Genomic DNA, 24,305 nt, shown 5'->3' with positions numbered 1-24,305 from the left:
GTCCCACAAACAAGAGGCCCACAAACGGTTGATTAATTTGGCCCAAAGGTTCAGCCCCGATTCGGATCATATCGGAATAAGTTTATACCGTCGGAAAGAGGTTTGATTGCAACGGCGTTTTCGATCTCGAATCGGAAGTGCAGATCACGATGGTGGCGTCGTCGAGCTCATGGTCGCATGCCTTGGTTCAGATCTCGCCTTACACTTACTCCGCCATCGGAATCGCCATCTCGATCGGCGTTTCCGTTCTCGGCGCCGCCTGGTAAACTATATGTATAATTTACTTGTGTTGACGAAGTTGTTTTTGGTCTGATTGGCTGATTTATTGGATCGTTTAGGGGGATATACATCACAGGAAGTAGTTTGATCGGTGCTGCGATTAAAGCTCCTCGCATTACGTCAAAAAATTTAATCAGGTATCTTCGATTGTGCTTTGGTTTTTTGTCAGTGTCTAATTTTGCAAAAGTGTGTTATTCCAAAGGATCTAAGTGGAATTCCAAATGCTTCATTGTTGAATTATCTGATTAAGGAGTCAATGAGAATGCTACTGAGAAAGAAATGAACAAATAAGAAGCATCAAAGAGCAAAACATGAAGGCTGAGATGTGTTTCTCAAGAAATTTGAATATTGAAAACTGAAGTAGAGAAGTCACCTTATTTTGTTTATGTTATACTATATTGTGCTTCCATTTTTGACTCTTACAAATATAGGTGAAATAATTGTGCATTCGATTCTTTCCCTCGGAAATTATATAGAAGATTCATGGATTTTTCCTTAGTTATGATGATCAATTTGAATGCTGGTTACATGTTTCTTCAAAAACAGGGGAATAGAATTGTGGTATAATTGATTCAGGTCATTGTTTTGAAACCTTTTTAATGGAAAATTAGTTTTCGGGGTGATGCTTTGAATTGAAAATAGTTGGATTTGATTTTTTTTTTTTGAAAAGAAAATAAATATTGGATACGATGTCTTTTAGTGTGAAGAATATATGTACTGTAGTTTCCATAGTGCAGATCCTAGTTTGAAAACACAAACAAACACACCCAAAAAGATGCAATTTGGGCACCAATGTATAGACACTTGTATGTCACTTTACATAGGAATGTAACCTTGAAATTAAATAATAAACCGTCGGAGACATCTTCTGAATTGATGTAACACATCATTTGCATGTATTGATGTAAATGAACTCATTTTGATGATTAATATTTCTCCTTCATGCTACGTGTACAAGTATTTCCATCATGATTCCTTCTTTTCCACACGAATAAAAAGAATTCATTTGATTTTTCCCGAATAAGTCTTGGATTCATTACATTTATGCGACGGTGACTTCGATGGTTAGAGTGGTGATTAGGGCTAATCAGCAGTACATGATTTATAGACCAACAACACATTTCTTGAATTAATACATGTGTTGTGTGGATTGCTACATTGTGCTTTTAGTTCATACCCATACATTTGTGGCGTGTTAGTATACATCTTGTAGTGAAATTAAATGTGGCATTTTCTTTGTATACTTTGTTCATATATTGTATTTATGTTATATACTATTTATGTCCACTAAAAAATTATACATATTTTTATTTTAGGTTGTCTAATTACAGAGTAATTATTTCAAAAATATTCTATTTTTTCTCATAAGTATCCCTATTTTACCATAACATATTTACTTTTACACACACAAAAAAAAACAAGGGCAAAATTATTTTAGACTATTTTTAACTATCTATTACAATTAAAATACTATTATTTGCCAAAAGTAAATGATAATAGTATAATAGAAAGATAAAAATAAAATTTTGCCTTTAAACATATTTATTTTTTTAATGACATAGATTATAACATTATGTAAAGTGTAGAAATATTTTTTATTAAAGTAAGAAATATAATTATTAAAAAGGAAAATGGATACATTGAGAGTGGACAAACTAAAATGACTAAATAGATACATTTAGAGTCGACGGAGGGAGTATATCAAGTGATACTTTTCGGTTGATGAAATTGATCTGAGTTGATGTCATAATTAATACCAATTTGCTACTCATCATATTCATCTTAGCTCCATCTCCTCTCAGTGTGATTTTCTGCGAGGCAGTCGCCATTTACGGAGTCATTGTAGCTATTATCCTTCAGACAAAGCTGGAGAGCGTTCCTTGGGCAAAAATATACGACCCCGAGTCCCTCAGAGCAGGCTACGCCATTTTTGCATCCGGAATTATCGTGGGCTTTGCAAACCTTGTCTGCGGGTAAGTCTGAATTCATTTGTGTCACTCCCTCTATAATGGACACATTTTTCAGTACACTTATTTCGATTCATCTGTTTTCTTCAATAAAGACTATGCGTTGGAATCATTGGAAGCAGCTGTGCCTTGTCTGATGCACAAAACTCGTCTCTTTTTGTTAAGATCCTCGTTATAGAGATCTTTGGCAGCGCCCTCGGACTGTTTGGTGTCATTGTTGGCATTATTATGTCGGCTCAAGCAACCTGGCCAATGAAGGCGTGATTTGGATCCGGTTTGAAATGTTTGCAATGATGCTTCTTGCATCTTAATTCTTTATTGTAGCTCGTTTTTTTTGTATCATTTATTTGTTGCTTTTGTGCAACAGGGAAGTAAAATGGAAACTCAGAGAGAAAAGATTATCAGAGTCTCCATTTGGTAATTTGCTTAGAACTGATATTTTGGATTCGAAAATTTTGGTGTGAAGATATTTTGTACTCGTATAGTTTAGATGTTGAAAATAATAGTCTTTTAATCTAATTAATTAATTAATTATTTTTATTTTTATTTTTATATTTTATGTAAGAGGCAAAGGATATGTTTCCTTTCATATAACATCACTATTTAATATATACATATTTATATTGTGTATGTTAGAGATGTGTTTACTTGCAATTAATATTATTTATATATATATATATATATTTTTGAGACAAAGGATGTTATTGCTTTCAATTATTATTATTATTATTATTGTCATTATATAAAAGACACTTCTAATTATAAGACTAAACAAATAAACCTAAATTTTAATAAAAATATATAGTATTATTTTTTCTTATAACTCTTTTTATAGTGTGTTATTTAAAACTACTCCTTCAACGAAACATAAACGGGTGAATTGGTTTACTTTTGACTTTGTTAAAATATACACAGTATCAATCTGGCCCCATCCATTATACATATATCATTAATCTTCAATTTTACTTGCACTATAAACTTATTACTGAACATAATAGTTTGCAAACAAACACTGTATGTCCAGCAAGACCTAAATCTGCAGCCGCTATAATTTGATTGTAATCTCCCGACTGAATATATCAGCATGTAAGTTAGATCCGACAAAGCAAATCACACTAAGTAAATCCATAACTTCACGATTACGAGTCCACGGCAGGTCTTGTTTGCAGGCAAGGGAGAGAAGAAGGGAGCAAGAAAGGATGAAGCATACGTTTATTACAAAAGACACAAAACCACATAAAAAAACATTTACCGTAATACCTCTCTCAGGCCAGGCAAAAACGAACACACAGAATGTAGTTTTGTATGTATGTATGTATGTAATAAGAAGATGATACAATCCCATTTCAATCATTCATATATCATAAGCATAGCCCTCTTTCTAATTCATGCTCACTGTTTTCTTATCATCCTTAGAAATATGCACATTCTCAATCCGATGAATTACCTCATTTGTCGCACCACCACCATCCTTAGCATTCAGAATCGGCCCGTTGGCGCTTCCGGAAGAAGTCTCCTGCCCGTTTGTCAACGGACCCATCTGCCATATTCTGATCGTCCCGTCTTCCGACCCGGACGCGTACGATTCGCCGCCCGGCGAGAACCGCACGCAGTGGACCGGCCCGTGGTGTCCCTTGTTGCACCCTGTAAAAAATTATTTTAACATTTAAAATGCACGAATCGACGACAGACATATGGTTCGAATTTGAAATCAGCACTCACCAATTTCTGCGCCGGTGTGAAAATCGAATATATGAATCCACATGTCTTCACCGCCGGTGACAAACTTATTGCCATAAGTCGGCTCCAGCGAAGCCGACTCCGAAACGCAGGGCATTTCGTAACTCTTCACCAACCCGAAGCTGTCGGGGAATTGACAAGTTAATATTACATATGTGTTAATTTGAAGGGCTGTAAGAACTGAGGATCTGTTTCTTTTACACCAAACTCCTAGTATTTTACTATTTGAACTTTGCATTCCCCGAAAAAAATATGTATTTTTTTACAAAATATTATTTTAATACTAAATTCAATCCAATTTCCTTTTTTTCCAAACCAATCAAAAGAAACACACCCTCAAATATTGCATAGAACTTACTGATTTGCATCCCAAAACTTGACAGTCGAACCATCGGCAGTTGTTATGTAGCGGCCATCTTGGCTCACTTCAGCGCTGGTTACGGGAGATTTGGTCTCGAGGGTACGGACAATTGTGCCCGTTCTTACATCCCATAATCTATGTCCAAAAGGTCATACATTTTAAACATGTAATGAATATATAAAAAGGTCGATATCGTCATTTTTGCATCAATATACCTCACTCCGCCGGTATCAGTGCAGGAGCCTAAGATTGTCTGGTCGCTGTGGAGCCAAGCGACAGTTCGGACTGATCCGGGGGACTTTTCGATTTCCCGGGCTGGTGCATCGGGTCGATTCAGATCAAATATGCGCAGGAGTTTTTCCATCCCTCCGGTGAGCAATAGGTGGGTATCCTGTAATTGAAGTACATTGAATGGCTTCACAGCTAGGAAATGATAAATAGGGAAGCACTAACTAGAGGATTGATAAAAAGGAATACCTCGGAAAAGGCACATGTTCGAACTATGTGCTTGTGTTCAAATGAAAGTAGTTCATCCCCAGTTAATGCGTCCCAGAGTTTTCTGCAGTATCATGATAATGAGGATCAGAGTGTTTATTGAACTTCAAGGCAAACAAAAAGAAACAATAAGAAGATGATGTACGCGGAAAAATCAGCTGATGCAGAAGCTGCACGAAGAGCATTTTTATCCAGGCAACAACTCCATACTGCACCCTTATGCCCCTGAAAGGTTCCGATCCAATCTCCAGTTTCTCCATTTCTCAACATTGGTGTTGAGTCTGAACATATATTCATAACCACAAAAGATTTAATCAAATTGTCAGTCTTCATTAAAAAATTTCAATTTGATTCATGCTCCACAGTGACATGAAATGCTTAAAATGATTTATGGTTCTGTAATGAACACAATTTAAAGAAAGCTATTTTGCAAACGTCTCTTGGTCACCCAACACAACATATATATGATCTCTAACGTTTGATTTAGCCAACAAAAATATTCTCCAAAAAATGTATGATAACTAACAAATAGAATTGGTTCTTGAGAACAACTGTTACATAGAAGCAAAAGGAAATGCTTGAGAATTCAACAGCACAAACAAGTTCTTATGATAAAAACAAATCTATTAACAATAAAGGCTGAACTTGGACTTAGATAATACATGTAAAATACCTAAGAATCTTTCTTCAGTCCCTATTATGTTCCCTTTTATTTAAAAGCCATTTTCTTTACACTTGTTTTTCCCGCATGACACAGACCAACCTGTGAATTAATTATAATTTAACAACTCTATTCATTAGATTCAGTAAACAGTTCTTAGATGGGGACATAGCTTCGACATGTGCAAGTCATAAACTCGGCTTCGACACTGCACATGGTGTTCTCGGGGATAAGATACAGATGATCCCTAAACAGCAGTGGACATGAGGTAGTCATTGACAAGTTTAGCACACATTTGTGTCTTATCCAAACATTAATTCTTTTAACCAATCATTTAACATCAATCTTAACTCTAGCTTTGCATACATTTCTATTGTCAGCATTCCAACTAGTACCTATGAACAAAATACTTCATTTTCTACACATTACAAATCCACACAACTGACAACAGGAGGTTCAAATATACTACAAACTATCGAACATACTGATACTAGATTAATATAGTCTAGACTTTGAACATTATATATCTGAGATAAGCAGAGGAAAGGATAATGAACTTACAACTTGATATATTGAGTAGATTCATTTTCAAAACCAAGGAGTTGCTATGAACCATTGCCATCAAATGATTTTAACAAAGCAGGCAGGCAGAACATCAATGCATTTCATTCAAACACAATCGAACTTTACCCTTGCTTGCACTGACGAGGAAGAAACCATCAGGCGTAATCGGACTGTAGGACAAATCAACAACCGGGCGAGAATGCCCATGGCAAACCAAGGGAGCCGCAGCCTTCTTCTTATCCATTCTCCCCCACAGCAGAAGACTTATTTTCTATTGAATCCAAAAAATCAAAACCCTAGCCACCGATCCCAATCCCAACTATACCGACAATTTGACACACAAAAAAATACGCCCAATTGCCCGACCACAAAAGAGCGATCCCAGCTTTCAAAAATAGAAAAAACGCTTTGAATTACAAAGTAAAACAACAAAAATCTCTACAGATCACAACTGTAACACGGAAATGATCTTTCTATTTCTATCAATCAGTGTATCCGGTAAGTAGCAGTGGCGGCAATCAACACAGGTGGGAAACCCTAGTTTTTGAAACGATTATGATCGCCTCCAATCTCAGCGCGGATCCGCACCTCCTAACCCTAGATAGATCAAATTTATTCGTCAATTGTGCTACAATCTAACAGGAAAAGAATAAATCTAAGGAAAAACTAGAAACTCCATAGATACAAAACTGGGACTGTATCGTCTACAGGGCTAGGCGCAGAAAGTTCAGAGACATGCCCTCTCATATTTATAGCAGAACTTCTCCATATCCATTTTGGGTCACCTTTTGACATTTTGCAAACAGGTTCCTTAACTTTACAATACTTTTAAGTTGAACCCATATAAATAGGAGGTCAAAATAGTAAATAACAAAATATATGTGCATATATATATATATGACGCGAGAGAGATCTCTCGGCGTCGGAGGTGACTTGAGGAAGACGGAAAGTTAGTTAATTATTCGATCTACGCAGATACGGGACGATCGGATTATGGCGACGGCGGCGGTGAAGGCTCGGAAAGTGGAGGATTCTAGGCAGTGCCAAGGCGGAGGCGGTGGGGAAGGGCTGCGGCAGTATTATCAGCAACGGATTCAGGATATGCAGCTGCTAGTTCGTCAGCAAGAACACGATCTCCATCGGCTCGAAGCGCAGCGCAACGACCTCAATGGGCGAGGTTTTATAGTTTCTTTTCTCGCCTTTGTTATTAATTATTATTTTGTTTTTTTTTTTTTTGTTTTGCTGCATTTTCTTCTTAATGTGGCCATTGGTGTGCCTTAGTTTTTCGTTTGTTATACTGTGTCGAATGTTAGGTTAATCAGAAGTACTTACGCTAGGGTTTGATAAAGGATTTTTAGTATTGATTACAGGAGTGATAATCAAAATAGCATAAGCAGACGTTTCAATAACTACTCACCAGTGTGTTTGTTTATGGCAATCTATTGCGAGTAATATGGAGCAATTATGTAGTAGAATTTATTGTGTTTCTTTCATATAATCTGTGTTTTCTTTTCTCTAGGAGCTTATTTATGATTTTATTAGCTATTTTAGCAGGGGAAATTATTTGGGATCATTCTTTGGTTTACTCCCATGGAACATGCCTAGATGGAGCTGGAAATAAGATATAGTTTTGTATAGGGGAGGATAGGAGAGGTAAACATTTTTGAGCTCTCATGTTGATGTGATGAGAGCTTTATTGAATTTCATTTTTTGGCATATACACACTTTTATTGCTGCTGGATCATGCATTACATAATTTGTGTGGGTCAGGTTATTTTTAATGGTGGCCGATGAATTGATATCTGGCATATGATCGGCGCTATTGTACTATAGGCAAACCATGCTTACATTTTTTTCCCTTCTTTCTTAGCCTGTTATTTATTATTGCTTTGTTCTTCTATTTTCATTTCTTTATATAATCATTTAGAAATTCTTTGAATTTTTATCAGGTGTTTTGTTCTTATAATTGGTGTAACTTTATTTAAGCAGGTGCCCACTTGTTCTTAAATCTCTAATTTAAGCTTGGTATGGATAGCATATAATAAATGAATGTTTGATTTAGGAGAAAAGTGTTTGTGTATATGTGTGTTTTGTGTCTATTTGATGTTCAGTGAGATCATTGAAGGAAGAGTTGCAGTTACTTCAGGAACCCGGATCTTATGTTGGTGAAGTTGTCAAAGTTATGGGGAAATCCAAGGTTCTGGTGAAGGTATATTTTGCATTTGAGTAAACACTGTGTCCATTTACTGGAAATTTTCTTCTTGTGACATTGATATCTGAATACTGCTAGTCACTTATTTTGTATGTGTGTGTAAAGTTTAGATAAGTGTTGATTGTAAAAATCTCAAATTCTCCTCTGCTTAGGTACATCCAGAGGGGAAGTATGTTGTTGACATTGACAAAAGCATTGACATAACCAAGATTACACCTTCAGCGAGAGTTGCTTTGCGTAATGATAGCTACGTGCTTCACCTGATTCTTCCTAGTAAAGTTGATCCGTTGGTGAATCTTATGAAAGTAGAAAAGGTTCCAGATTCAACCTACGACATGATTGGTGGTCTTGATCAGCAAATTAAAGAGATAAAGGAGGTCCATATTTTGAATTATTTTTCGTTTGCAATGTTTTTTAAAAGAAAGATATGAAGTCAATATCCAAGTGATCTGTTTTACATCTTCACATTATTTACAGCTATTAAAAGTTCTGTATCAAAACTAGTATTCATTAGATCGACAAGCATCAAATATTCAAAGTAATTTCATGTTCTTATCTTGTGTTTATAGGTGATTGAACTTCCCATCAAACATCCAGAATTGTTCGAGAGTCTTGGTATAGCTCAACCTAAGGTAATGCCATCGATGTTAATACGTATCATTATTTCTTCAAAGTTCTGAAATATACTTCTGATCCTTTGTATCCTTACGGTAGGGAGTTTTGCTATATGGGCCACCCGGCACTGGTAAGACACTGCTTGCTCGGGCAGTGGCTCACCATACAGAATGCACTTTCATCCGAGTCTCGGGGTCTGAATTAGTTCAGAAATACATTGGAGAAGGCTCTAGAATGGTTCGAGAACTGTTTGTGATGGCCAGGTTAGTAGCTTTCAACATCAAGCATTCATAGCAAATAGTTCATTCGATTTCCTTCGAGATTGGAAGATTTGTTTCCATTCTTTCGATATGCACGGCGACCAAATAGATGCTTATCTGCTCGTCTTGTCTATATCAGATAAATTAACAATGTTATTTTTACAGAGAGCATGCTCCATCGATCATCTTCATGGATGAAATTGATAGCATTGGATCCGCTCGTATGGAATCTGGCAGTGGAAATGGAGATAGTGAAGTTCAGCGAACTATGCTCGAGCTTCTCAATCAACTAGACGGCTTCGAGGCCTCGAATAAGATAAAAGTACACTCCACGACTACTTTCCGGCTGTCGGTCTTACGTATAAAGTTTTATTTACAACTATCATGTATAGGTATTAATGGCTACCAATCGGATCGACATTCTGGACCAAGCGCTGCTTAGACCAGGAAGAATTGATCGAAAAATCGAGTTCCCAAATCCTAATGAAGAGGTATTCTTCTAATTGCGCAGAATCACACACACATATATATATATATATATAGCTCACTGTCACGCCTGTTTTTAGTATAGCTGATTATGCAAAATCATTTCAGTCTCGGTTCGATATCTTGAAGATCCACTCAAGGAAAATGAATTTGATGAGAGGGATCGATCTGAAGAAGATTGCTGAGAAAATGAATGGAGCATCCGGAGCAGAAATGAAGGTAAGTCGCAACATATATATAATAGCTTCTTTTGATTAAAATTATAATGTTTGTTACCTTCCTAAATTTCGTATAGTGTTACTATTATAACCACCCTTTTGTCTCGAAATATTATTTTATTTAGTCAAAACACTATTGGAGAGTTTTAAGAATAATAAAATGTTAAAAAAAAATTGGTATGCAATGTGATATTTTAAAAAAAAATTATTGTTGATGAACAGTGGCAAAAATTTTTATTCGTATTCTCTCATGAATTTTTAATGAAAAAAGTTAAATAACGAACTATGACTCCACAGGCTGTTTGCACCGAAGCCGGTATGTTCGCCTTGAGGGAAAGACGGGTTCATGTGACACAGGAGGACTTCGAGATGGCTGTCGCCAAAGTCATGAAAAAAGAAAACGACAAAAACATGTCATTGAGGAAGCTTTGGAAGTAAATATCCTTTGTGCAATTGTTGAATCGAGCTCTGCATTTTTCCGTAGATTTTTTAAAGTCGAAGGATATTTTCAGATAAACATAAAATATTCCCATTTTTTTTTATAGCTCTCTATGGTTTCCATTGCTTGCTCCTTCTTAATAAGAAGCTTCTTCAGCTGTTTGGTTATTGCTTTGTTTTGAATTATTTTTATAAAAATATCACATTTAATTATTGTGTCAATGGAAATTTAAAATGCATTTTTGGTCTGTGGCATAATTTTAGGCATGTTTTTGTTGTCTTTTTACGGGCTTTGTTATTTTAGAATTTTGAATCAAACTTAAATATAAATTTAAATTAATTGTAGGTGTCCACGCCACGACCTAAGGGTGAAAGGGATGAAGATTTCACTGTAATATTACACTTCCATTCCCTTATTAATTAGATATATTGAATTACATCAATATTTTTAAATTTAAAAAGAATTAGTCTATCGGATATTTATACTATTTTAAGAATAATAAGTCAAATTATAATATATTTTTGACAATACAGAAAAAGTGGCAATGACAGACAGAGTATTAATTTATGTCGCCCGGTAATATCATTAATGATAACAATATAATGTTTTTATTGTTACATCCATTAAATTTAAACTTATTTGCTCTTTTACTTTTATTTTATTAATGGAGTTTGTTTAATTGTGATTTCAATGTGATCATTATTATTAATTCCATACTGTTTTTAATCAAAATATATTATTATTTTTTTTCTAAAATATCAAGTAAAAGTACTATCAGAAAAAATACAAATTAATACCCATTTGAAATCAACTTCACAATCAAACAAATTTGTAATACGTATTTAGTTTCAATAGTTTAAAATAAACATGATATTTTTAGATAAATGTTAAAGTAAAAAACAAAAAAAAAAAAAACAAAAGGAAATTACAATGCAAATAAAATGGTGCATTTTTATAATATGCTTTTGCACCTTTGAGAGTAAGATTTTTTTTTAATAAAAATATTTTAAATGATAAAGATTATATAATATAATATTGTTACGCACAAAAAATAATAATAATAAATAATGGCGGTGGGATTCTGGACGGGTCTGGATGTAAGTTAAATGACCCAGAAGTCGGGTGCAATCGGACAGAATAAAGGTCGGGAAAAGGAAGAAAGGTCGGGTGGAGTCTAAAAAAAAAGGGTGTACCCAAGTCGGGTAAACCGTAGATCGGGTGAAAGGCGAAGTCGGGCAGACGCGGAGGTCTGTCAAGAGGAAGGTCGGGCAAGGAAGATGTACGGACAGACGCGGAGGTCTTCGGTCAAAGACGGAGGGCGGCTGATGCGGAGGTCGGCCAAGTGTCAAAGACGGAGGGCGGCTGATGCGGAGGTCGGCCAAGTGAGGTCGGGCGAAGAAGCAGGTCGGGCGAAGGACGAAGTTCGGACAGACGCGGAGGTCTTCGGTCAAAGACGGAGGGCGGCTGATGCGGAGGTCGGCCAAGTGTCAAAAACGGAGGGCGGCTGATGCGGAGGTCGGCCAAGTGAGGTCGGGCGAAGAAGCAGGTCGGGCGAAGGACGAAGTTCGGACAAAGTGAAGTCGGGCGAATGGCATTTCTGGGACGGATTATGGCGTGAGAGGTTTGGGGAGGTTGAAAGAAGTTGTAAAACGTGTCAATTGAGGAGAATTTGATGGTCGGTTGACAGCGGTTGCTGTAACCGACCAGACGGCGGTTCAAACCGTTTTCTTCAAAGGCTATTTAAGGATTCAGATTTATTCTGAAAAGGGATCTTCAATCAACTTCAACAAAGCAAAGTCAGATTTGGGAATCACCACTTTAAATTTCAGTCTTTTATTTTCCAGTTTAGTTTCTGTACGTTACAGTGTTTAGAGATTCCTAATCTCAGGCACTAATTAATCAAGTTTAAGGATATTTTCTATATCTTTGAATTTTACTTTATTTTTGTTGAAAAAATACATCAACAAATATATATGTATGTATTGTTATAATATTATAAAATAATTTTTATTATAATAAAAAATTAAAAATACATATTTAAATTTAATTTTCGAATGAAATTTCCTTTACAAAGTAATAAAAATGTGACCAAAACTCTCAAAAACACAATTCTAATTAGAAAAATTCTCTCACTATTGTCTGGCAAGGGTAGGTGGCAGCAGAATCTACACCATTGATTTTATGCAGCCATTGATTCAACGGCGTGGATCGTCCCTCCTATGATTTAGGACACGGAGACTAGTCAATTATGACCCGCTCCTTATGCTAACTGTGTTCTGTTTTTATTAATTCAAATATATAAAGTAATATATATATATAACAGGGCCTTTTTGTGTTAAACCACGTGCTAAATATCTCTGCAAACCCTAATTCCTCTCTGCAAGAAAAAATCTCTGCATCGTCGTCAGTCTGGGCTCCACCCGCACTGCTCTGGGCACGATTTATTCTGCGCTTTTGGTTGGATCTTTCTCAGAACCACACTTTTTCGCTCTCCAACTTGCCCTTTTCCTCTGATTTTTCCGACCCAACCTGTTTTTTTGTCTTCGTCTGAATGCAAAAGGCAGTAAAGAATAGTTGTTAATTTGCTGGCGCAGTAATTGATCGACGACGGAGCTCCGCCGCATTGTTTAGATTCGATTAATTATATATATATATTTTTTTTACTGCAGAATTCTGTCCTCGTGGATCCTTGATTTTTTTTTTTGTTGTCGATGTATTTGTCTGCATTTGTTTTTTTAGGGTTGAGAATTTCGATATAATCTTTGAAACCCTAGCCTAAACCTTATCTCCATTCCTCTCTCGAACTCCTCATTAGGAATCGAGTTCGCGTCTCTCTGGACGTTCTCCGGAGGGAATTTTTTGTTGAATTTGGGAGAATAGGCGAGGAGGGGGTGGAGAAATGCAAGGCGTTCTTCAATCGAAGGGGTTTCTATCTCTACCTTCAAATCCTAAAACCAGGGCAACGGTTTATCATCCATCGACTGGTTTAAGGTACAGATTCAATTCCCTAACCCCTTCGATCAAATCAGTCCTCCCCGATGTTTCTCCATTATCAATTTCCGGAACCCCCAAATCCCTAGGGTTTTCCCTTGCCCCGAAACCGCCGCTCTTAAACCGGCATAACAAAAGCCATTCCGTCCGTACGGCGGCGGCGGCGGCCGCCGCCGCCGCGGATGGGCTGCCGAAGGAATCGGGGAAGCTGTTGGGAATCGAGTTGGAGACGCTGAAGAAAATCGTGCCTCTGGGGATAATGTTCTTCTGCATCCTGTTTAATTATACGATTCTCAGGGACACCAAGGATGTCCTGGTGGTGACCGCCAAAGGTTCCAGCGCTGAAATCATACCATTTCTGAAGACATGGGTGAACTTGCCGATGGCTATCGGGTTCATGCTTCTGTACACGAAGCTGGCCAATGTGCTGTCGAAGCAGGCCCTGTTTTACACTGTGATTCTCCCGTTTATTGGTTTCTTCGGGGCGTTTGGATTCGTGCTGTATCCTCTCAGCCAGTACTTCCACCCGACGGCGCTGGCCGATAAGCTGCTCGGTGTTTTAGGGCCGAGGTTTCTTGGGCCTCTGGCCATTTTGAGAATCTGGAGCTTCTGCTTGTTCTATGTCATGGCTGAGCTTTGGGGGAGTGTTGTTATATCTGTCCTGTTTTGGGGGTTTGCTAATCAGGTAGGAAATGTTCATTTGATATGATCGAATTTATGTTTCTATCCATGCTTTTGATAGGAAAAAAAATTATCAGTTGATTTTTTTAGTTGTATGTTGTTTTGATACATTTGATGCCGAATTCTTGCAATCTAGATTTGTGTTGAGCCTAGAAATGAAAATTAGGATATGAGTGATCACAGCTTCATGATATAATGTCTTGTTTATTAGTTAGTATGTTGCTTTAATGCAGTTGATGCCGAATTCTTGTAATCTAGATTTATGTCGAACCTAGAAATTAAATGTAGGACTGGAATGATCACAGCTTGATGACATGTGTTGGTTCATCTGTTGTTTAATACATTCAATGCCGAATTCTTGTAATGTAGAATCATGTCCTACCTGAAAAATGGAAATTAGGACAGAAATGATCACGTCTTGATGATATACTGCTTTGTTTGTTAGTTCGTTTGTTGTTTTAATACATATATTCCAAGTTCTTTTAATCTAGATTCATGTCAAACCTAAAAAAAAGAAAATTATGACAAATGATCACAGCTTGATGATGTAATGTCTTGTTTGTTAGTTTTTTGTTTTAATACATTCAATGCCGAATTCTTGTAATTTAGTTCCACGTTGCACATGCAAATGAAATAAATTTTTAATGTGGGATCACACATGTCACTTTTATCCTGCTGTTAATAAGTTCGGTTTTCATGATTGGTGACTTTATTGTGCAACAGATAACAACTGTGGAAGAAGCAAAGAAATTCTATCCACTTTTCGGACTTGGTGCAAATGTCGCCCTCATCTTCTCGGGTAGAACGGTGAAATACTTCTCTCAAATGAGGCAGAATCTTCCTCCGGGCGTCGATGGTTGGGCTCTCTCCTTGAAAGGCATGATGAGCATCGTCGTGTTGATGGGGATGGCCATTTGCTTCCTTTATTGGTGGGTCAATAATAACGTTGCCCTTCCCACCCGAAGCCAAAAGAAAAAGAAGGTATGTCGTTTTACATTTTTAGAGATTTGGTGTTTCTTCGTTTTTTTGGCATAGTTACGGTATTTTAAATGGAAAATATGATATTAGAGGTGATGTTTTGAATGGAATTATAAGTTTTTAATAAGGTCCTTTTACGGGGGAAAAAGGAAATCTCGATGTGAACAAACCTTAAGTGTTTGTTGTCAAGGGTATGTTTGTTTTGTGAAATAGTTTGAAATATATTTTTTTTCTATGTGAGGGTATGATATATTATTTTTTTGGGAAATGTGTTCTCTTTTTTTGACAAAAACACACTTTAGGGAAAAAACTGCTCTGTCCGGGACACTGAGATTAAAAAATAATGGTATTTTAATATTAGAATGAAGTAGGTACAAAATAAAGTGAGGGTATTGTAAAAAATTTATTAAAAATTTTATATGAAAAACTAATGAAGTAATTAGAAAAAGTAGCCTCAAAATCGTTTTTATTTGTTGAAATGGAAGTAATAGAACTATGAAGGAATAGTGTGTTTGACAATAGACTGTACATAAGTTTAGTGTACAAAACAAAACAACTGACATAATTTTTGTGGACGGAGTGAATTTTTTTATGTAAAAATGGGGTCAAGGCGCGTAAATTCTTGTTGGTGTGATCCTTTTGTTTTGTTCTATTAGGACAAGCCGAAGATGGGGACAATGGAGAGCTTGAAGTTCCTTGTATCGTCGAGATACATTAGAGATCTCGCCACTCTGGTCGTCGCATACGGAATCAGCATCAACCTCGTCGAGGTTACCTGGAAATCGAAGCTTAAAGCTCAGGTACTTACTTGAGTCAATACTTAAAACCATGGCTTTACGAATGCTTCATATTTTGTTGATAATCTTGGACTCGGGTTTTTGTAGTTTCCTACGCCGAACGAATACTCGTCGTTCATGGGCGACTTCTCGTCTGCCACGGGAGTCGCTACTTTCACAATGATGTTGCTGAGCCAATGGATATTTAATAAATACGGGTGGGGCGTGGCCGCGAAGATCACCCCGACTGTCCTGCTTCTGACCGGAGTCGGGTTTTTCTCCCTCATTTTGTTCGGTGGCCCCCTCGCCCCGTCGCTGGCGGGATTCGGAATGACCCCCCTCTTGGCGGCGGTGTATGTCGGGGCCCTGCAGAATATTTTCAGTAAGAGCGCCAAGTACAGCCTTTTCGACCCGTGTAAGGAGATGGCGTATATCCCGTTGGACGAGGACACCAAGGTTGTAATCGCGTTTTTCTTTCTTGCCGGAACGTCGAGGTTTTTTGTAACGGTTTGATTGTTTATCGTTTGACAGGTGAAAGGGAAGGCGGCGATCGATGTGGTGTGCAATCCGCTGGGGAAGTCGGGAGGCGCGTTGATCCAGCAGTTCATGATTTTGACGTTCGGATCGTTGGCAAATTCGACGCCGTATTTGGGCGGGGTGCTGCTCGTCATCGTGCTTGCCTGGTTGGGAGCCGCGAGGTCGTTGGATGGGCAGTTTACGGCGTTGAGGCAGGAGGAGGAGCTCGAGAAGGAAATGGAGAGGGCTGCGGCGGTGAAGATTCCGGTGGTGTCGTCAAATAATGATGCTCCGGCGGGTGAGGCGGCGGCGGCGGCCACCAGCCCCACCGGAGGTGATTCTTGAAGGTGAGGTTTGGTTAGTGTGGTGGTTGGGTTTGTCTGCTAAATTGCAGGAATAATTTGAGAAGGGAGGAATTGGGGGGATTGGTTGAATTTTGGATGATTTATTGATGGATTTGATTGGATTGGTGGTGTAGTTGGATTTTTTTAATTTATATGCTATATGTTAAATATTTAAATTGATAAAAAGTAGATAGTACGTGGACCTGGTGGATTTGGGCTGATATTATGTTGATTTTGGCATAAAGTCGATGGGCTTGTTATGTTTGGGTTCTAAGAACATAAACCGGAGATTTGGGTACGTGGGCCTTGTGGATAGGGCTTTTAGAAGATGGGTCGGGTTGCTTTGGACCTTAATTACGTGGTTCTGCACCATGTGGCTCAGTAGGTTTGGGCCGCAGTGACTGGGCTTAAGCACGTGGTCTATGAATGTGGGCTAGATTGATTTGGGCCGGAAGACTGGGCCTTGATTATTGCACGTGAGATTGAAGGGCTTTGGGCAGGCAACACATGCTCCTACTGGCCATTGGGTTACATCCATTGGGCCTGTCGGCTGTTAGAGGACAACTATTGGGCCTGTTTGATGGACTCTAGTTATATTATATTGGGTCGTAGGGCCTAGAGTAGAAAAGATATTGTGCCAAATAGGCCTTGACAACTGCACGTGACTCAGTTGGTCTCTGGGGAGACAGTCGGACACTAGGCAGCAGCAATCATGTCGGGATTGGGCCTGTGGGCTATTGTGCGACAACTATTGGGCCTGTGACATGGGCCCGAGTTGATATTAAATTGGGTCATATGGCCAGGCTAGAAAAGATAATGGGCCTTGACAACTGTATGTTACTCAGTTGGTCTATGGGGAGACAACACGTGTTATTGTCGGCCATTGGGTGACTGTCGGTCTCTGGGCAGCAGCAATCATATCGGCCAGTGGACCTGTCGGCCGTTTTGCAACAACTATTGGGCCTGTGACATAGGCCCGAGCTGATTTTATATTGGATCAAAGGGCCCAGACTAGAAAAGATAATGGGCCTTGACAACTGCATGTGACTCGGTTCGTCTATGGCGAGACAAAACGTGTTATTGTCGGCCATCGGGTGACTGTCGGACACTGGGCAGCAGCAATCATGTCGGCCATTGGGCCTGTCGGATGTTGTGCGACAACTATTGGGCCTGTGACATTGGCCCGAGCTGATATTATATTGGGTCATATGGCCCAGACTAGAAAAGATGATGGGCTAAATGGGCCTTGATAATTGCACGTGATTCAATTGGTCTATGGGGAGACAACACGTTTTACTGTCGGATGGGCCTGAGCTCATACAGTATTGGGCCCTCTGGGCTGGGGCAGAATGACATTAGGATGAATGGGCTTTAACAAAATAGTATGTGGGCCTGTTGGTCACTAGGGGGACAGCATGTCTGACTGTCGGTAGTTAGGTGGCAGACTACCGGATCTGGGCAAACCGCACGTGCTCCTGTCGGTTATTGGTTGACAGAAATTGGGCGTTTCTGGATGGGTTTTAGCTGAGATTACATTGGGCCTTATGGGTAAGATGTAAATAATGTTCGGCCAAATGGGCCTTAACCCCAGACATGGGCTTGTCTGTCTCTGAGGAGACAACTTCAACGTCGGCTGTTAGATGACAGAAATTGGGCCTTCCAGAAGGTGGGCCTGTCTGAATCAGGCAGACCCTACGTGTTCCTGTTGGCGTTTGTACGACAATTATTCAGCCTGTCGAATGGGCCTGTACGTAAAATTCATTGGGCCGCATAGGTCTTTATTACTACACATGGGCCTGTTAGTTTCTGGACAGACAGACTGTGCCCTTGTCGTCTGTTGCACGACAAGGCCTGTTGGATTAGCCTTAACAACAACACATGGCTTTGTCGGGTCTTCGTTGACCTCATGTGAGTATGTCTTTTATGGACAAGTGGGCCTGTCGGAGTTAACATTGGATCTGATGCCTTCTCGGCCTAGCACCCATGGTCATATTACTGGATCTGAAGCCTAAAATATATCGTGCCTTCTAATTAATTTAGGGCCCGAATAAAAGCCCGTGATGGGAGCAATCTTATCCCTCCTGTACTTCACGGCCTTGTCTAGTCCATTAGCCCGAAACCTGTACAGTACTTTACTACTACAACATCAACTTATATATATACAAAATCGTATCAAAGTTTCTTCAAGTAGGACCGGACAAAAAATCGAACCAAATCAAAGCAAATTTGATTTCAATTTTTGATATTTTTTTCGATTCGATTAATCTAATCGAATATATTTATACTATTATATTTTAAAATTTATATTTATATTTAATTTTAGTTATATTCCAATTATTTGCAATTATTGCAAATATTTTCAGTTAGTCAAAATTTTCGATTCAGATACGATTCGCGGTTACGGGTATCCAAATACCTGCATATTTGCAAATATCCGAATAGCACTCATCCCTATCTTCAAGGATTCAAATCATTCAACACAATAATAATAATAATAATAATAATAATAATAATAATAATAATAATAATAATAATTCTTCCTCCCCACACAATAAACTGACCGATACTAGTGAAGAAACCACTAACCATCTCCACCTGGTTGAAGGGGGCTGGCAACCCCGACAATCGCTACTGCCTCCTCGATACTTCCATTGTTGTAAGAATCATAACGGCCATCATCGCATCCCTGAACTCCGCCAGACTTCAACAGGAACACGTTGATTGGGCTCCTCCCAAAACCTGAGAAATTTTCAAACTCAAACTAGACTGATTATATTAGTAACAAGCTAAGTTCGAGCGAATTCTAACGAGCTGAGTATTCAAGAAACTCTAATTAGCAAGCAAGCACAACAGCTCTACTTGGTGGTCTACTCTCCTCCTCATGTTTCTTCTAGTTTATAATAAAAGCAGAAATCAGCTTACTGTGTCGAATCAATCTAGGATGACGGATCTTGCAAAAAATTGGTGGGCTTCAAGGCATTTGTCGAGGACGATGTTGTAAAGAGGGTGAATGGGCTCCAACAAATTGTTGTAAGGCCCCACAATATCTCTGCCCAAAGGTGGAGAATCGGCGTCTTTGGTGTTGGCATAGTGGCAAATGGACAGTCCACTTAGAACATAACATGTATGGTAATGGTCTCGACGTTTCCCAGGCTTATCTCTGAACCCTGCCTCTTCCTGCATCACACCAAACACATTGTTTTTTGTAAATAAATTTAGGTTGGGGGTGGGGGTGGGGGTGGGGTGAAGATAGAAGCAGATTTTATCGCAGTACCTGAGAGCACAGAAGAATGTATTGCTGCAATGCTATGTTGTTGAAAAGAGGTTTCATGCTGACGGGCCCTTGGATGAAATCATAGCCCTGATTTGCATTCGGTATTCCTGCAAAACAGATATATATATATATATATATGAAGACGCCGACTCTGTTTACAGAAACAGTAGCTTCCATTTATATAAATTACATCTGCAACGCTTGTGTTTTAATTTAAATACACTTACGGACATATAATCGATCTCCCAATTATGAAGGATTGAAAAGAAGGTTTCATTATGGAGAGCATTGTTGTTTTCATTATTTTAAAGTTTTCAATACCTTCATCTTCGTGGTGACAGAGGTCTTGCGTTGGGGAAGATGGCCCTTCGGATGACTGCTCTCCATTGGAGTTTGAAGAGTCATTCTCCTCCACTGTTCTGTCATCATATCTGAAGGTATCTGGTAGGCCGAGTTGCTTGTTGATTGTCGAATGTAGTCGTTGTATAATTGCACCCACTCCACCCTAGTAACATGACAACCTTAATCTATCATCCACCAACTACAATTAATTAATTAATAGTACAGTAACAATCTATTAATTCACCTGCCAAAATGAGTAGCAACCATCAACCAACTTATTGGTTCTGCCTTGGAATCCACATTCTATTCCTTGCCGAAATACGAGCCAATTCTAGATACAACAGAGTATCAGCTTATTAAGGATGTCTGTTACTTAAAAGCTGGTGGCAAAAGATATAAGTCCCGGTTTTTATTAAGTTGATGTAAAATCACACTTTCCTAGTAAATTAAGGTGAAAATGTAAAAAATGATAGCAGCTCAGCACGTCAAATATGTAATAACGGTAGCTTACAATTATTCCAGGCAAGTCGAGCCGATCAGCCTCATTTATCAGGACCATTGCAGCCAAACCACAGAATGTGTACCTAGAAGAATGAACAAGATAGCTTTCATTCAATTAACATGAACCTAAAAATAAATAATCATGAATCTGATAACAGGGACAGATAAACTGGGATTGGATGAGGAGCACCAAAATTATTTTGGCATAGTACATACCCACCATGAGCTTCAGAGCCTGGCTCACCGGAAATTCCACCTTCATAAGTCTGACAGCTGTAAGATGTAGGTAAAACATGTATGCCATTAGTAAATTTGTAACATCACAGAAGAGTAAGCTTTTTCTGTATCATGAGAATACAATGAGAGTGCCAAACTAGGGTCTTGAGTTATATTGGTATTGATTATGTAAACAGCACTACATATGGATATGCACTGATAGTGTTTTTCGGGATTAGATTTCTAGTGTTTCTCTACCAACTCAGTATGTAAATGTAACCTACTCTTCAGTGATACGCACAATGACATTACTTTTGAGTTATATGCAGCATAAACAATGAATGAAGAACGAAAAAAATGTAATGATAAGTATTATATGAACAACAAAAATATGAACCTTAGGATGTAATCTCCAACATTTTGAATTAGGCTATCATCCAAGATGTTAAGAATGCTGGCCACCTGAACGATTCAAGATGATCAACATGGTGGGACAAACATGGTTAAATGAACAAGAATGTAATCAATTAGAGCGAGAACAGTAGGATACACAACAGCTTGTATCGAACAATGATGTATCATGCCCAGTGGCATAAAAAGTCCACAACAGCTACTTGGAATAATTTAATCATGATTCTGAAGCAAATCAGGAAAACTATGAGTACAAGAAATGAAGTTTAATAAACTCAACATCATGTTATGCTAGAGATTTATGTTCCAGCAATTAGATTTTTTTGAATATGCATATTCCTGTCAGGAATATCACTGTGCATAATTAACTTTCAAAGTATCTACACTGGCGTATTGGAGAAATCATAAATATACACAGACACACATACACTAATCTATATAAAAGTTTAAGCCATCAGTAGGTCAGCATTCGTAGTATTTTCTCCCAAATAATTGAAACCCACAACTCACATGTGGCCTAGGTTATTGATGACTAGTCGATATCATCGTATTAAGCAAGTTCATGGTGCTCGAGACAATGCAATTTAGCTACATTATAAAAAAATAATAATAAGAGTGAACTTACGGATATAGCAGTGTAGCAAGCGCGGACATCAACCTCTCCACCATCATGCATCCTGAAAGAGCACATTTTGAGAAAAATGGAACTATATAATTCTCCATGAAGCAAATAGCTCACTAGCAAACACCATGTTTCCAATGTTGGATTTTTATACAAAACTCCTTAAAATATTCACTCAATGCACTCCAGCTGAAGGAACCTGACACACAATAAATACCTGTAGCCACCACTTGCATCTTTCATTCGTAGCAAAAATGAATGTAGCTTTTTCCTGAAAATAAGGAAGTACATAAATGTTAACAAATTTTCAGAAGATACATTAAATAAAGAAAAAAAAGGCATAAAATGTAATAGATCAAGCACCTATTTATTGATGTTAGAGACCTCTCACCACCAATAGTAATTATTGTATTCACCGCAGCATAAGTTGTTGCCAGATGAGGCATCTAACAATAGTCGAAAACAATCAATTATTATAAAGTCCATTAAAAAGTTTTGGAGATCACATCATATTTTCCAGAAAAACTAATTCAAGAACAAAAAAATATGAATTATATAAACAGAAGCTTATGCTTCACCTGCAACATTTGTCCTCTCAGAAATTCACTATTCAAGAAAAGCAGTATAAACAGAACTAAAATACAAAAAAGTGCCAATACCATGGCATTAGGTTTGACAAAGTGTTTAATCGGAGTGTAAGGTACATCATAAACTTGAGAAACTTAATTCTACCTGACCCGGTCCGCCACCATATCCACCATTTGGATCCTGTCAATAGCATTGAGGATCAAAGTTGAATTAAAACTATGGCAATGCAGGATTAAATAATAAAAAGGTCAAATATACTACAATCAGTATAGGGATCTAAAAGAGCAAAAGCAATGGATTCAACCCAATCACCACAACCATGACAACAGCTCAATGGTGTTTTCCCCATTGAAGCTAGTGGACTGTCAAGAAAATGGTGAACTCAAAAAAAGAACAAACTCTAAGAACATCACAAGTTCACAACCATATGTTCTACTTCAAAAACAACTAAATTTTGGTAGAGCAACAAATCACAATCTGAAAAATGAAGGCTTCAGTATTACAAATGAATAGGAGTAAGCCCAACCTGGCAGCTCTGAAGAAAATCTATTACGTTACTCTCCAGCTTGTCATCAAGGCAATCCCCTAACAAAGCAATTGAGTGTATGATCCAGTAGCAGAGCCAAGGTCGACTAAACAGGAAATTAAAAAAAAGTCTCAACAGTTGCACTTAAACTCGTGATTGAATAAGAAAGTTTCTCATACGTAGCTACTGATATCAAGCGAATTTCAGTAAACTTTAAAGACGTGGTACAGTTGAAAGAAACAAAACAAAGCATCAATAGGCGTTTACAACAACATACACCAATAGAGCAAAGTATGAACGTACTTAGCATCCAAAGCCGAGAAATTAGGGCCGAGGTAATGGAGACTTTTCATGAGATACCCAATGTGGTTTTCGCGTCGAATCTCAAAGCTACAAAATCGCACGCACATCAATATAGTAGAATCTGTTTCTAAAACTGGCTTCGAGTAGATTAATTGCGTCAAACAAACCCTAATCATTAGTGAAACAGTAGAGAACTAACTTGACGGACTGAGCATGGGGAGGAAGCTGGAAGACGAGTTCGTAAATTCGGAAAACTTGACTCTGTGTCATCCACTGCTCTTCCTGCGTCTTGGTGGCTCTCGAATTCTCCATTTCAGGCGCCGGCGTAGAAAGAGTCGCGGCTGCGGTAACTTCGGCGGGGAAGTCCTCTCGGAATCGCTCTCAGGAACAGTAAAAAAAACGACTTATATGGTGCTTCGAACGTCGAACACGATTTTACTTGATTTGTTGCTTTTTAATTCGAATATTTGGAATGTCAATAATTTTTTTTTGTGATTTAAAATTAATTTTAAAATTAAAATTAACTAAAAATTTTAATAATATTTTTTTCATTTCTACTGTCATTTCTATTTTTTTAGGTGCCATTTATTTGTCATTTTTTTTTAAAAAAATATAAAATTTAAATTAATTATTTATTTTAATATTAATTTATAATTATTTTTATTATATATAAAAAGATAACTTTGAAATAGAATGAATATATACTTTTATATAATTTGTTCAAAATTCAAACTACAATTAAAAAACACACACAATCTGTCGTTTTATTCAGTGAGAATAAATTTGATACGAATTATTTTATATATAATATTTAATTTAGGAGTGGATAATAATCAGGCGAAAACGAGATTGGGAGTGTCATCAAATAAACAATTTTTCGATAACGTTATTTATTAATTAGTACAGTCGGTGCATTTAAATAAAAGTTTTGGAAATTTT

The 24,305-nt window shown here is 37.8% G+C and overlaps 5 protein-coding genes across 9 annotated transcripts; 3 read left to right on the top strand and 2 right to left on the bottom strand.

Moving 5' to 3' along the window:
- The first annotated feature begins 47 nt into the window (after positions 1-47).
- On the top strand, positions 48-2,855 carry LOC127262790 (V-type proton ATPase subunit c''2-like). 2 transcript variants are annotated; one of them, XM_051291613.1, is made up of 5 exons: positions 48-262; positions 339-416; positions 2,082-2,252; positions 2,342-2,520; positions 2,614-2,854. In XM_051291613.1, exons 1-4 carry the CDS (start codon positions 150-152, stop codon positions 2,508-2,510), a joined length of 531 nt encoding a protein of 176 aa, XP_051147570.1. In that variant the 5' UTR covers positions 48-149; the 3' UTR covers positions 2,511-2,520; positions 2,614-2,854. The 2 variants fall into 2 exon arrangements, with proteins under 2 accessions (XP_051147570.1, XP_051147569.1); XM_051291612.1 differs by having other exon boundaries at positions 49-262; positions 2,342-2,855.
- A 442-nt stretch (positions 2,856-3,297) lies between these two features.
- On the bottom strand, positions 3,298-6,800 carry LOC127262934 (uncharacterized). 2 transcript variants are annotated; one of them, XM_051291803.1, is made up of 7 exons: positions 6,194-6,800; positions 4,988-5,123; positions 4,825-4,906; positions 4,563-4,738; positions 4,345-4,482; positions 3,969-4,108; positions 3,298-3,890 (listed from the first exon to the last, which is right to left on the bottom strand). In XM_051291803.1, the coding sequence occupies exons 1-7, from the start codon at positions 6,309-6,311 to the stop codon at positions 3,628-3,630; spliced, it is 1,053 nt and encodes a 350-aa protein (XP_051147760.1). In that variant the 5' UTR covers positions 6,312-6,800; the 3' UTR covers positions 3,298-3,627. The 2 variants fall into 2 exon arrangements, with proteins under 2 accessions (XP_051147760.1, XP_051147761.1); XM_051291804.1 differs by having other exon boundaries at positions 6,065-6,213.
- A 165-nt stretch (positions 6,801-6,965) lies between these two features.
- Positions 6,966-10,462, top strand: LOC127262933 (26S proteasome regulatory subunit 8 homolog A). Of its 2 annotated transcripts, none has more exons than XM_051291801.1 (9): positions 6,966-7,244; positions 8,179-8,276; positions 8,432-8,656; positions 8,849-8,911; positions 8,994-9,157; positions 9,320-9,476; positions 9,547-9,645; positions 9,749-9,859; positions 10,156-10,462. In XM_051291801.1, exons 1-9 carry the CDS (start codon positions 7,061-7,063, stop codon positions 10,294-10,296), a joined length of 1,242 nt encoding a protein of 413 aa, XP_051147758.1. In that variant the 5' UTR covers positions 6,966-7,060; the 3' UTR covers positions 10,297-10,462. The 2 variants fall into 2 exon arrangements, with proteins under 2 accessions (XP_051147758.1, XP_051147759.1); XM_051291802.1 differs by having other exon boundaries at positions 7,120-7,244; positions 8,214-8,276.
- A 2,282-nt stretch (positions 10,463-12,744) lies between these two features.
- LOC127262953 (plastidic ATP/ADP-transporter-like) lies at positions 12,745-16,804 on the top strand. Its single transcript, XM_051291824.1, has 5 exons — positions 12,745-13,973; positions 14,693-14,950; positions 15,604-15,747; positions 15,832-16,179; positions 16,255-16,804. The coding sequence occupies exons 1-5, from the start codon at positions 13,197-13,199 to the stop codon at positions 16,582-16,584; spliced, it is 1,857 nt and encodes a 618-aa protein (XP_051147781.1). The 5' UTR covers positions 12,745-13,196; the 3' UTR covers positions 16,585-16,804.
- Positions 16,805-19,069: 2,265 nt separating this feature from the next.
- Positions 19,070-23,789, bottom strand: LOC127262997 (protein farnesyltransferase subunit beta). 2 transcript variants are annotated; one of them, XM_051291898.1, is made up of 15 exons: positions 23,566-23,789; positions 23,367-23,453; positions 23,064-23,169; positions 22,682-22,717; positions 22,313-22,395; positions 22,167-22,220; positions 21,953-22,004; positions 21,314-21,378; positions 20,917-20,973; positions 20,711-20,783; positions 20,444-20,530; positions 20,179-20,362; positions 19,858-19,964; positions 19,506-19,760; positions 19,070-19,322 (listed from the first exon to the last, which is right to left on the bottom strand). In XM_051291898.1, the coding sequence occupies exons 1-14, from the start codon at positions 23,676-23,678 to the stop codon at positions 19,515-19,517; spliced, it is 1,350 nt and encodes a 449-aa protein (XP_051147855.1). In that variant the 5' UTR covers positions 23,679-23,789; the 3' UTR covers positions 19,070-19,322; positions 19,506-19,514. The 2 variants fall into 2 exon arrangements, with proteins under 2 accessions (XP_051147855.1, XP_051147856.1); XM_051291899.1 differs by lacking the exon at positions 23,566-23,789 and having other exon boundaries at positions 23,064-23,122; positions 23,367-23,449.
- Positions 23,790-24,305: the final 516 nt, after the last annotated feature.

Source organism: Andrographis paniculata, unplaced genomic scaffold (assembly GCF_009805555.1).
Source record: "Andrographis paniculata isolate CXL003 unplaced genomic scaffold, ASM980555v1 Contig66END, whole genome shotgun sequence".
NCBI classification, from domain to species: Eukaryota; Viridiplantae; Streptophyta; class Magnoliopsida; order Lamiales; family Acanthaceae; genus Andrographis; species Andrographis paniculata.
The sequence above is the reverse complement of the archived record's forward strand: the minus strand, read 5'-3'. Positions and strand labels throughout refer to the sequence as shown.

Excerpts from the sequence above, each read along its gene's own strand:
- LOC127262790 (XM_051291612.1), top strand. The coding sequence starts at position 150 with ATGGTGGCGTCGTCGAGCTCATGGTCGCATGCCTTGGTTCAGATCTCG. Across the intron at positions 263-338 it reads TCCGTTCTCGGCGCCGCCTG|GGGGATATACATCACAGGAA; the intron begins GTAAACTATATG and ends TGGATCGTTTAG. Across the intron at positions 2,253-2,341 it reads TTTGCAAACCTTGTCTGCGG|ACTATGCGTTGGAATCATTG; the intron begins GTAAGTCTGAAT and ends TCTTCAATAAAG.
- LOC127262934 (XM_051291803.1), bottom strand. The coding sequence starts at position 6,311 with ATGGATAAGAAGAAGGCTGCGGCTCCCTTGGTTTGCCATGGGCATTCT. Across the intron at positions 4,739-4,824 it reads GAACATGTGCCTTTTCCGAG|GATACCCACCTATTGCTCAC; the intron begins GTATTCCTTTTT and ends CTTCAATTACAG. Across the intron at positions 4,109-4,344 it reads AAGTTTTGGGATGCAAATCA|CTTCGGGTTGGTGAAGAGTT; the intron begins GTAAGTTCTATG and ends ATTCCCCGACAG.
- LOC127262933 (XM_051291801.1), top strand. The coding sequence starts at position 7,061 with ATGGCGACGGCGGCGGTGAAGGCTCGGAAAGTGGAGGATTCTAGGCAG. Across the intron at positions 8,912-8,993 it reads TTGGTATAGCTCAACCTAAG|GGAGTTTTGCTATATGGGCC; the intron begins GTAATGCCATCG and ends TCCTTACGGTAG. Across the intron at positions 9,860-10,155 it reads CATCCGGAGCAGAAATGAAG|GCTGTTTGCACCGAAGCCGG; the intron begins GTAAGTCGCAAC and ends ATGACTCCACAG.
- LOC127262953 (XM_051291824.1), top strand. The coding sequence starts at position 13,197 with ATGCAAGGCGTTCTTCAATCGAAGGGGTTTCTATCTCTACCTTCAAAT. Across the intron at positions 13,974-14,692 it reads TTTGGGGGTTTGCTAATCAG|ATAACAACTGTGGAAGAAGC; the intron begins GTAGGAAATGTT and ends ATTGTGCAACAG. Across the intron at positions 14,951-15,603 it reads GAAGCCAAAAGAAAAAGAAG|GACAAGCCGAAGATGGGGAC; the intron begins GTATGTCGTTTT and ends TTGTTCTATTAG.
- LOC127262997 (XM_051291898.1), bottom strand. The coding sequence starts at position 23,678 with ATGGAGAATTCGAGAGCCACCAAGACGCAGGAAGAGCAGTGGATGACA. Across the intron at positions 23,454-23,565 it reads CCCCATGCTCAGTCCGTCAA|CTTTGAGATTCGACGCGAAA; the intron begins GTTAGTTCTCTA and ends GCGATTTTGTAG. Across the intron at positions 20,363-20,443 it reads GTTGCTACTCATTTTGGCAG|GGTGGAGTGGGTGCAATTAT; the intron begins GTGAATTAATAG and ends TCATGTTACTAG.